Below are 12,885 nucleotides of genomic sequence, written 5' to 3'. Positions count from 1 at the left end.
GTGGCAGATGGAGTTCAATGTAAGCAAGTGTGAAATTATCCATTTTAGATCAAAAAGAATAGTTCAGGATATGTTTCAGATGATATGAAGTTACACACAGGTGTCCAAAGCTTCAGATGCATAGATTTTTAAAATGTCATGAACAGGTGCGGAAACTAAAATCAAAAATGGTAATGGAATAGTGGCTTTTATATCTGGATGACTGGAGTACAGGAATGCAGGAATTATGCTGCAGTTATACCAAACCCTGGTTAGACCCCACTTGGAGTATAGTGAGCAGATCTGGGTATCACATCTTACTGAAGATATATTGACCTTTGGACCGAGAACTGCATAGGTTTACAGGAATGATACCTGGACTTAAGGGGTTAAGTTATGAGGAGAGACAATATGAATTAGGCCTGCTTTCTCTAGAATTTCGAGGTTTAAGGGGTGATCTGGCCAAAGCAAAGCAAGGTATTTACAGGAAAATACAGTAGATAAACTGTTTCCATCACTTGTGGACCTGAGAATTAGGGTCTGACAATTCATGAGAGATGTTATGAAGCACATCTACAGACAGGGTGGTGGATGTTCGGAACTCTCTTCCATAAATGTTGGTGAATGCAAGATCAATTGTAACTTTTAAATCAGAGGTAGAAAATTTTTGGTTAAACAAAGGTATTAGGGGATATTGACCAAAGGCAGGTACGTGGATTCAGACCACATATTGCCATGATCTCATTGAACGGTGGAACAGGCTTGAGGGGCTTGATGGTCTACTGTTCTTATGTATTAAATAGCAGGAGGAGGCAAGATATGCTTTGAGAAGCAGCACGTAGTGGGCACATTCTGTCTTTGAATGTTCTTGGCATTGTGCACACAGTGTTCCGATGATGATGAGTGTCTGTAGAGGGCTGTATTAAACAAGATGATGTGCTAACTATAGTTCAAACACTGGAATTAAATTTTAACTTATAAATTAAAACTCAACTAGGAAGTGCTGGAAATGCTCAACAGATCTGGCAGTATCTGTGGAGAGATAAGAGTTAATATTTCAGGTCTATCACCCTTCAATAAACTATAGAACCTAGAACATTGGGTGGCACAGTGGCTCATTGGTGAGCACTGCTGCCCCACAGCATAGGGTCCAGGGTTCAATTCTACCCTCGGGTGACTGTGGAAACTTCACACAGACATTCTCCCCAAATCTGCATGGGTTTCTTTCCAGAGTCCAAAAATGCGCAAGTTGGGTGGATTGGCCATGCTAAATTATCCAGGTATGTGCAGGCTGGGGGATTGGCCATGGGAAATTCAGGGTTATGGGGATAGGGTGGGAAGGTCTAGGTGGGATGCTCTTCAGAGGGTCGGTATGGACTCAATGGGTTGAATGGCCTGCTTCCACACTGTGGAGATCCTATGAACATTAGATTCTAGATTTAACGTGAATTTAAGCTTACATGTTGCTAAGGGCAGAGTGGAAGTTAATACAAAAAAGGGTTGACAGCATCAGCAAACTAATAAATATGTTCATAACAGAGCACTTAAACTATTACTAACTTGAGGCTTAAGGAAAGAATGTTGTTTTGAGAATGCCTTTTGTTTGATGTTCTTGATATATTCATTCAACAAAAGACCCATTGTCTTATAAGCTTAGCCTCATTACATATGGGGAGGTAGGGAAGATGGGGTGTGTGCATGTTAGTTGCTACAATACTTGGGATGCCTGCAAAGCTGTCCTCTCACAAATAAAATCAAGATCTCTTTTTTTAAATGTTTTTATTCAGCTTTTACCTTCCTTCAAGCTTTGATTCTTCTCTTTAGATATTTCATTTTAGAAAATATGACTGATTCTGATGAGAGTGCTTAAAAAATGGTTGAAGTCTTTATAATTACGAAAGAGGGAACAAAAAAGTTTAAGAAACTGCACGTATTTCTCTTTGTTCTGTAACAGTCTAGTATTTTTTTCCAGGTTCCTGAAAGGCTTGCCTGTAAATACAGTATCTGTGTCAGAGCATCTGAAGTCTAGCATCCAGATGGATTCAATTAAGTCTGGAATTCAATACATCATCAGCACTCGGGTAAATGTTCAATACAGTATCTCCGTATAACTTCCGAAAATTGGCTTTTTTTAAAACTGTGTTGCTTAATGATGCCATTCTTTGCATGAAAATCTTCCCTGTTGTTTATCTCGAGATTGTGGCCTTGTTGATGACTTACCCACCAATGAAAATTTATAGATATATATTTAGCTCATCTTTTCCTTTCATCATTTTGACCAATTTTTCAGTTGCCTGCTTCCAGGGCTGAATTACACACCAGCTTCACCATCACCCCTGTCCCCCTTCACAGGAATCCTGCCATGCTGGCAACTTTTCACAGCCTTTCCCACTCTGGTAGGGGGCAATGTAGGATTGGCAGTAAGTGATTCTGCTGCATTTAACACATACCCGCCTTCAAACCATTAGCGGAGGAGGGTAAAATCCAATCCCAAATTGCCTTAATTTTGTGCTTGTCACTCAGATTGTATTTTTTTTGCTACAACCCTAAGATTACACTTGTTCCACACCTACTCTTTCCTTAGCGAGAAGCACAAGATTGCACATGATCTTTTTGATCTTGTATGCCATGTCTCTTGTTATAATCCCCAAAATCCCATTAATCTTGTTTTTCTTAAGATGTGTACTCACTTTTTATATTTTGTCCCTATTTGCTTCCTTACTACATTAATAAATTTTGCTATTTAATATATATTTTATTTCAAAAGTGTAATTTGTTTTACATGTCAAAATACATCCACCACCTACCAGCCTATTCTTCCAGATTTATTTGCCCTTCTGCTGCCTCTTACATTTTTTTTCTAGCTCGTTGTTGTGCTTCTCCCGCATTGCTATCATTAGAATATTGTCTTCAACATCCTCTTCTTTTCCTCACCTGAGGATTCCTGCCACTGAGGTTGATAGCCCTGCCAACCATGTTCAATCGTCATTCGCACTTCTGCCCTCACCCCTTCCCTATTCACCTAGAATGATAGTGTTCCCCTTGCCCTCATTTTCCATCCATCAGTCTCTGCATTCAAAGAATCATGATTGATTTCTGCCACCTTTAGCAGGATACCATGACCAAACTCATCTTGCTTTGCCCTTCACTTTCAGCATTCTGCAGGTACCATTTCTTCCTTCACACCTAACACTTCCTCAATCCCCTACGTTACCTTTCCATGCAATTGGAGAAGGTGCAACATTAGCCCGTTCATTTCCTCCCTACCCACCATTCAAGCTGTAAACACACCTTCCAAGCAAAGCAGTGTTTTACTTGTACTTCTTTCAATCCAGTCTACTGCATTCACTGCTCACAATGTGCTCTTCCTTTACGTTGGCAAGATCAAATGCAGACTGGGAGACCACTTTGCAGAATACTCTCCTCTGTCTGTAGAAATGACCTGGATCTTCCAATTGTTTGCCATTTCAATAAACCACCTTGTTCCTATTTTTGGAGTCATATAGTCTAGACCAGTTTAGGATGACAGATTTCTTTCTCCAAAGGACATTAGTGAACCAGATGGATTTTAATGACATGGTTTTGATAGTTGTCATGATCACCATTACTGACATCAGCCTTATATTCCATATTTACTGTTTGAACTTAAACTCTATCAGCTGTCATTATGAAACTTGACATCCTTAGATCTGGGCCTCTGGATAGATAGTCCTTTAACTTAACCACTACGTCAGTGTCATTATTTGCTATAATTATTTCACTGCTGTAGAGGCATCCAAAGTCTGTATGCAGCAGCGGCTTTCAAGACTGTAAATCAATGCAGGCAGCAATGCTATTATGCTAATTGGCGTACCTGGAACCTCCGTGCAACATCACTATTTCTCCATAATTGGCCTATGCCTTATGAATATTCACTTTTTTAGTAGTCAAATTAATGGATCAACATTGCTCCCCAACTCTACTGCCTCTAATTTGAATAGTGGTGTATAATCAGATACAGCTCCTGTGGATATAATGTGTTTATTGCTTCCTGACTAATTTTCAGCTTTCTTCCTGGACATTGACACATTTATCAGCTTTATTCCCAAACAAACTGTTTCCTGTCATTAATGTACTCTAATTCCTGTTTTAGCCCTCTTATAAAACACAACCAGTCGAACAGGATGATGTTAAAATTGCATACATGAGCTAGTTTGCTTTTGCTGTGGGATTGGAAGGAATATTTAGGTGTTTTCTGTTCTTGGATAGATTGTGGTTATTTACCTTCCCTTAGAGATTACATGAATTGAAATAAGCGCTTGAAAGTTCTGATTAAAAAATTGCTTTGTTAGGAAAAAAAATTGATGGCCAATTTTGCTTTTTGTTCCATTCTACACTTTACGTTCTTTTGAGAATTTAGTATTTGTTTTAAAAGTCTGGATTTCCTTTCCAAAGATAGGACCGGGCCCACAGTCGATACAAGACGCCACCCTTCACCAACTTGGAGAGGATGGATTTCCCAAGCTATAGTGCTTGAAAGAAGCCTTTCTGCAGTTGGAGGGAGAGCTATAAGATCTTTATACTGATTGTAATAAAGTTTGGCATTTGTTTATATCAGTTATATTTGTACATGCAGACATCTCTGGTTTCAGTTTGTAGCAGCAAAGGTTCATGTTTTCAGCTTTTGGCACGTAAGATGCCTGAATTCTGAATAAAGAGCTAAAGCCATGTAAATGCAGAAATTTGCAGAATAGTTTGGACTCTGCTGTCTACTTAATTATACTGACCAGTATAACTGACCTAATAATACAATTTCATGTGTTCCTGGATATTGACTTAGTAGTATAGTTTTGTGTATAAAAGGAAAAAAAATCTTGCACTGTACAGTAATATGTACTAGTGTTTATTCACCAACATTTACCATTTACCTATATCGCTTAACATAATTTAACTTCTCATAATATTCCATTTAAATTTCGATATCAAAACCTGAATGTTGTGCAGATTTAGATTTGAATCTAGAGCTCATAATTTTCACAAACAAGGTGCTACATCCAGATATAAGTCACTAAGTAACAAAGTTGTTTGGAAGTACGTGGAAGTTTTCTTAAGTTTTAATAAACTAGTATACAGAATATTCCTATAAATCCTATATCATCCTTGTATATTTGAATACGTGTCATTGATATCAGTGGTGGATACCAAATGCATATGGAGTTTGCATCTTTGAATTGTAAATACCATAGATTTGTAATTTTTTTCGAATGTTATCACTGAACCTTGCTATAATTCTACTAATTATTACACTACATTTCCTCAAATATGGGATCCATTCTAAGTTAGAAGTATCATAAGAAAGAAGGAGTGGGACATGATATCCCTCAAGTCTGCCCCATTATTTGGTAAGATCATAACTGATCTTCTCAGATCTCAATTCCTCTTGCATACAAGTTCCTTACAGCCATCAATTTCTGTTTTTCAAAGATATGTCTAGCTCTAAAAATGCTTTCAGTGATCTAGCCTCAAACTCTCTTGGGTAGAGAATTCCTGACATTCATTAGCCTTTGGAAAACGAAATACCTTTTCACCTCAGCTTTGAATGAGTGTCCCCATTTTTGGTAACTATGTCCCTTATTTTGATATTCCTCCATGAATGGAAACATCTTCTCATCAATTACACAGTCAACCCCCTCAAAATCTTATGTTTTAATAAGATGACCCCTCATTCTTCTAAATGCTAATGAATAAAGGCCTGAAGTCATTCTTCATAAGTCAAACCTCTTCATCCCAGGAATTAACCTAGTGAATCTCTTTTGAACTATCTCCAAAGCTAGTATATAATTTCTTGAGTACAGACTGTGTACAGTATTCCAGGTATGGCTAGATTTACCAACAACCTGTACAGTAATTAACAGTTGGTAACAGGACTTCCTTATTTTTAAACTTCAACTCCTAGCAATAAAGGCCAAAATTCCCATTGTCTTTTTAATTACTTGCTGCACCTGCATACTAACATTTTGTGTTTACATGTTAGAAACATGTTTCCAATCACAGCATCTCAGATAATTAGATAACATTAAGGTGGTCTATGAGCATTTTATATTTTTCACATGGGATAACCAAATACTGTCAGAACATATAAGCTAGTTGGCTTATCGTTGGAGTGGAAGTATATATTGTATTTGCATGTTTTCTAATCTGATTTGGGAACTGGAAATCTTTACATAGTTTTATTGTATATTGGCTTAATTTTTAATGCATTTTGAATTATCACCTTCCTAATTATGGTATCATATAAGTACCTTGTTCATTGAATTCTTTCCTCACTATCAGTCATCCTGATCTCGGAGGTTTGACATTGTCACTTTGATCTTGCTGGGATTGGGGCCAGACTGGGATGGCAGAATAAATGGAATTAGGTACCATGCCATCACACCATTAGTGGATAGTTGGTTCCCTCCACTTTGTGTGCAGCTCATTTCAGATTTATAACTGAGGATTCATGGTTATGAACCCAGATACTCCCTTCAGTTGGTGCACGTTAACTGCAGATCATCCTGTTGAACCTCATTCTAATTTCTTCCATTTTTCCCTGATTCTGTATTCTCTTTTGTTGATGCATGACTCTGTGACATGTTTCTAACCTTAGATTTGTCCCAAACAGTATGTAAATTTTGATAAAATGTAGGAGACGCAGACATTATGCAGCAGAATTGAATAAATTCTTGGTATTAATTTTTTTTTACAAACTACTACTGCTTGATCAATGTATTAATGATGAAACTTTTTTAACAAATATCAACTCTCTTCACATATGTTATATATTGTTCCCCTTTACACAAGTGTTCTTGTGAATGTCCTGGAGAAGACAAGGTAGAAAGCTATGACAAATATGCCATTTTTTCAGCAATACTCAATTTTTGACAAGTGCTTATATAAGATGTATGTCCAATTTATTTTTAATTTAAAACAGTGCTATGTGTGACATTTTCTTGAAAAATAAATTGTTACTCATAATCTGCATACGTTTAATTTTATTTTATCAAACTGGTTTCATATTAGTATTGGACTGGAATTTGTACCTATATCCTATGGATTTTTAGTTTCCATCAATAAATATCTCTATAGTCCTAACATTAACAGTCTGTCTACCATCAGCACTATATGATCAGAAAAATAACTATCCAGATTATTTAACACAGAATGTGATCATGATGACGGGACTACATAAGGTAGAACCAGTACAACCTGAAAACTAAAGAATGTCAGCCAATGAATTAACATGCACACATAACAATAATCTTGGCCACAACGGGAGAATCTGAATTATTCTAAATATACATATATCTGGTTTTGTCTTATGTTTTCCAATTTGTTATCTTCCTGATGAAGGTCATCTGTTTTACGCCGTGCTGAATTTTTATTCTTCGTGAGATTGTTAGGAGGGAAATATAATGGGGTTGCTTATCTATCAATACCTATTTTACATTTGTGCTCAAGATGAATTTCGGTCCATCTTAATTTTGAATGTCATTTTTTATATTTTAAAGGGCCAGCTACTAAATTAAAGCAAGGCACTAATGTCACACCCACTTATAAAACTGCAAAAGTAGCATTTTAAATGAAATTTTAGGATACATTGAGCTATATAATGCTTACTGTGGGACTTCACAATGCACACAGTGTGCATTTAGTCAATAAAGAGTGACACAGTGGATAGCACTGCTGCCTCACAATGACACGGACCTGAGTTTAAGTCCAACCTTGGGTGACTGTGTGGAGTTTGCACATTTTCCCAGTGTCTGCATGGTCTTCTGACAAGTACTGCAGTTTCCTCCCACAGTCCAAAGATGTGCAGGCTTGGTGAATTGGCCAAGCTAAATTGCCCACAGTGTCCAAGGATGTGAGGCTAGGTAGATTAGCCATGGGAAATGTTGGGTTATGGAGATAAGGTGGGGTGTGGGTTGGCTGGGATGCTTTTTGGAGGGTTCCTGCAGATTCAAATGGCCTTTATCTTCACTGTGGGGATTCTATATTAGTCAACTTTCATTCTCAGAACTTCTATGAAGCCAGAGATGAAGGTGGAATTGCAGGAAAAATGAAGAATAGGACATTTGAAGGCTCCTGTTATATTAGCATCTTCAACATGAAAAATAAGAATTCTGCTTTATATGTGTTAATGACTAACCTTTTTTTAACATATATCGACTCTCTTCACATACATTATATATTGTTCCCCTTTACACAGGTGTTCTTGTGAATGTCCTGGAGAAGACAATGTAGAAAGCTACGACAAATATGCCATTTTTTCAGCAATGCTCAATTTTTCACAAGTGCTTATATAAGATGTATGTCCAATTTATTTTAAATTTAAAACAGTGCAGCTACTGGGAAGACAGCAAATAACTGTTTTATTTACAAACTCTCCCTCTTCCTTCACCCTTCCCTGAAGAGAGAGACTCCAGCATCTTGCATAGAAAATTCCTATCTGTTTACCTCAATAGTGAGTGTGCTTTTTGGCACAATCTTGGCTTTATTGGTATTTTCACAGGCATATGTTACCCAGAGGAAATCCAGAAGCTGATGGGGATACACAGGACATCAGTCTACATCTGTATAAAGAAGGAATAAGAAGCTGCTTCATCAAAACTCCAGCATTCCAATAAAGTCTGTATGCATGAAATGTGATTTCTGTTTCCTTATGGTCACTGCTGCTCTGAGTGTTTCCAGAAGTTTCTGTGGGGGAGGTTTGTATCTCGGAAATATTATGGCACAGAGAAGGCCATCAGGCCCATTGGGTCTGCACCAGCTCATTATCATCATTACCTTATGCTAATATCTGCTTTTTCCCCATGGCCTTGCACATTCTTTTTATCCAAATAATTGTCCAATCTGTTTAGAATGTTCAATTGAACCTGCCTCCGCTACACCTTCAGGCAGTGCATTTCGTACCCTATCTACTTGCTGAGTGAAAAAGTTGTTCATCACTTTATTCTCGATGCTTTTGTAAATCAATTATAATGACTTCTAAATAAATGTGCATGCATTGTTAGGCTTTTTGTTAAGTTACTGTACTAGATTTAACATGATATGCCCTTTTCCTTGTTTTAGGAATATTACTGCAGTTTATATGAAGACTAGAAACCCATTAAAACTATTCTGCCTCACTGCATCTTTATCCAATATCTTCATTTCTACAATCCACCACTTCACAACTATTGACAGGGCACATATGCACAACGTTCATTGCAGTCTTAATTCTTTTCCTATTTCTATCGTGCTACCCTTCAATTCTTCACTGCCAGTTTATCTTTTTGTCTTTTCTTATTGAAACAATTCCATCCTTAATCGCGATAACAAAGTGTGAAGCTGGATGAACACAGCAGGCCAAGCAGCATCTTAGGAGCACAGAAGCTGACGTTTCGGGCCTAGACCCTTCATCAGAGAGCATCCTCTCTGATGAAGGGTCTAGGCCTGAAACGTCAGCTTTTGTGCTCCTGAGATGCTGCTGGGCCTGCTGTGTTCATCCAGCCTCACATTTCGTTATCTTGGATTCTCCAGCATCTGCAGTTCCCATTATCTCTCCATCCTTAATCATCCTCTCCATCTATTGTAGAGCACAAAAGGAGGCCATTTACTGCGGTAGCGCTTGGAATTATAGATTGGTTATAACACAGTAGAATACAACTCTGGGTGTCATGTGCGGGCAGTTCTCGACAAAATTAAATCAGCCAGTCCTGTTTTCCTGAATTTTCCTAAAACCCGTACATCTTTTTTCTCAAGATAATTTATTTAATGCCTTTTAGTTAAGAGCTATTCAATTGGTCCCATTGCTTTGTTCTTTCACCTTGACCTGCATTGTTTTTCTACATGTATTTATTCACAGAATCATAAAACTAGTTCTCAATATGTAAATGTTCCCATTAGAGAAGAAGCAAGAATTGACCTTCTCTTCGGAAATAAGGCTAGGAAAGTGACTGAAATGTTAGTAGGGGAATACTGGTGACCATAATTCAATGAGCTGTAAAATAAATCTTCCATGAAAGTTAAAGTTGTTAATTGGAGCAAGGCAAATTTTGATATGAGTCAAGGCTTTCAAAAGTCTACTGTTTGCAGGTAAAGAGACAACTGATAAGTGGGAGGCCTTCAAAAATGTGATAATGAGAGTTCAGATGTGGAGGTGCCAGTGTTGGACTGGACTGGATAAGTTCAGAAGTCAGACGACACCAGGTTATAGTCCAACAGGTTTATTTGAAATCACTAGCAAAGAGCATTGCCCGTTCAGGTGAAGTGTTCAGAGGCACTAGTTTCTGTTAGAGTGAAAGGTAAGGCTGGTAAGATTAGTGAATACTGGATGAATAAAGGTATTGAGGTTCTAGTCCAGGATAAAGAAGAATCATATATTAGATATAGACAACTGGGATCAAATAAATCTCTTGAGTTTTTGAAGGAGAGAAGAGGACTGATGAGGTCAGAACAGTGGATGTGATCTGTATGGATTTCAGTAAGACATTCAACAAGGTTCTGCATGGTAGACTGGTTAGCAAGGATGGAACACAGGGAGAATTAGCCATTTGGGTACAGAACTGGCTCAAAGGTAGAAGACAAAGGACGATGGTGAAGGGTTGCTTCTCAGACGAAGCTGGTGGCCAGGGATCAGTGCTGGGTCTACTGTTTTTTGTCATTTATATTAATGATGTGGTGAATGTGGGAGGTATGGTTAGTAAATTTGCAGATGACACTAAAATTGGAGGTGTAGCGGACAAAGTACAAAAGGATCTTGATCAGATGGGCCAATAGGCCAAGGAGTGACAGATGGAGTTTAATTTAGATAAATGTGAGGTGTTGCATTTTTGGAAAGGTGAATTAGGGCAGGACTTATACACTTAATACTAAGGTCCTGGGGAGTGTTGCTGAACAAAAAAGACCTTGGAATGCAGCTTCATAGTTCCTTGAAAGTGGAGTCACAGCTACTTAGGATAGTGAAGAAGGCATTTGGTGTACTTGCATTTATTGGACAGTACATTGAGTATAAGAGTTGGGAGATCATGTTGTGGCTGTAGAGGACATTGGTTAGGCCACTTTTGGAATACTGCATTCAATTCTGGTCTCCCTGCTGTAGGTAGGATGTTATGAAACCTGATAGGGCTCAGAAAAGATTTACAAGGACATTGCCAGGATTGGAGCGATAAAAGAAAGGGTGAATAGGCTGGTGCTTTTTTCCTTGGATCATTAAAGGCTGAGGGGTGACTTTATAGAAGTTTATAAAATCATGAGGGGCATGGATAGGGAAATAGACAAGGTCTTATCCCTGGGATGGGCGAGTCCAGAACTTGAGGGCATAGGTTTAAGGGGGAGGGGAAAGATTTAAAAGGGACATAAGGGGCAACTTTTTCATGCAGAGGGTGGCGTGTATATGGAATGAGAGAAAGTGGTGGAGGCTGTTACAAGTACAACATTAAAAAGGCACCTGGATAGTATATGAATAGGAAGGGTTTAGAGGGATATGGACCAAATGCTGACAAATGGGATTAGATTTATCTAGGTTATCTGGTTGGCATGGACGAGTTGGACTGAAGGGTCTATTTCTGTGCTGTACATCTTTATGACTCTATAAGCGGTATAGGGACATTCTTAAAAGGCACATCAGGAAGGCAAAGAGGGGGCATGGGATACCCTTCACCATAAGGTTAAGGATAATTCAAAGAGTTTCTACAAGCACATTAAGAGCAACTAAAGAGAGTAGAGCCCTTTATAGATCAGAAAGGCCATCTTTGTATTGAACCTCAGGTGATGGGAGAGATATTGAATGAATGTGCTATTTTTTACTGTGGAGAGAGAAATGGAGGTTAGAGAACTCAGAGAAATAAATACTGATGTTTGGAAAACAATTCACAGAAGAGGAAGTGCTGGAGGTCTTAGAAAACATAAAGGTGGATAAATCTCTGGGATCTTATGAACTGTATCCCAGGATGTTGTGGAAAATTAGGGAGGAAATTGCAGGACCTCTGGCAAAAATATTTGTATCATCTAAAAGTACAGATGAGGTGCCGGAGGACAGGAGGGTGGCTAGTGTTGTGCCTTTATTTAGGAAAGACCGTAGGAGAAGCTTGGAAGTTATAGATCGGTGAGTCAGATGTTGCTGGTGCGTAATTTGTTGGAGGTGCTTCTGAAAATTTGGATTTACATGCATTTGGACAGTCTAGGAATGAATAGGGATAGTCAGCAACATTTTGTGTGAGGGAAATCGTGTCTCACAATCTTGATTTTTTTTGAGAAAGTAATCATAAAGATTGATGACGGCAGATCAGTAAATGTTGTTTACTTGAACTTTAGTAAAACCTTTGATAAGGTTCCACATGGTAGACTAATTAGTAAAGTTATATCTCAAGAGATTCAGGGTGAGATTGCTAATTGGATACAAAATTGGCTTTACGATATGAGACAGAGGCTGGTGGTAGAGGGTTGTTTTTCGGACTGAAGGCCTGTGACCAGCAGTGTTCCACAGGGATCAATGCTGGGGTTATAATTGTTTCAGAGATAATAGGGTCATTTCTGAAGAAAGGTCTAGGCCCGAAATGTCAGCTTTCCTGCTCCTCTGTTGCTGTTTGGCCTGCTGTGTTCATCCACCTCTACACCTTGTTATCTGGGATCAATACTGGGTCCACTTTTGTTTGTCATTTATATAAATGATTTGAGAGTACAGGAGGCTTGCTTAGTAAGTTTGAAGATTACACCAAAAATGAGTAAAGTGAACAGTGAAGAGGTTATCTAAGATCTCAAAGAGATCTTGATCAATTGAGTCAACGAGCTGAGGAATGGCAGATGGAATTTAAATTGTATAAATGTGAGGTATTGCATTTTGCTCAAACAAACAAGGGCAGCACTTATACAACAAATGCTTGGGCCCTGGGGATTGGTAGTGAA

At 38.3% G+C, this 12,885-nt stretch overlaps 1 protein-coding gene across 1 annotated transcript in view; it reads left to right on the top strand.

Annotated features, from left to right (window-relative positions):
• The window catches only part of mvda (mevalonate (diphospho) decarboxylase a), a 45,336-nt gene extending 38,398 nt beyond the window's left edge, over window positions 1–6,938 (top strand). The window contains exons 9-10 of the mRNA XM_059651721.1: window positions 1,952–2,060; window positions 4,414–6,938. Of these exons, the coding sequence (XP_059507704.1) occupies window positions 1,952–2,060; window positions 4,414–4,488 (184 nt within the window). The 3' untranslated portion in view covers window positions 4,489–6,938. The remainder of the gene's footprint in view (window positions 1–1,951; window positions 2,061–4,413) is intronic.
• Window positions 6,939–12,885: the final 5,947 nt, after the last annotated feature.

Source organism: Stegostoma tigrinum, chromosome 16 (genome assembly GCF_030684315.1).
Source record: "Stegostoma tigrinum isolate sSteTig4 chromosome 16, sSteTig4.hap1, whole genome shotgun sequence".
NCBI classification, from domain to species: domain Eukaryota; kingdom Metazoa; phylum Chordata; class Chondrichthyes; order Orectolobiformes; family Stegostomatidae; genus Stegostoma; species Stegostoma tigrinum.
This window is presented reverse-complemented; position numbering and strand designations above follow the sequence as displayed.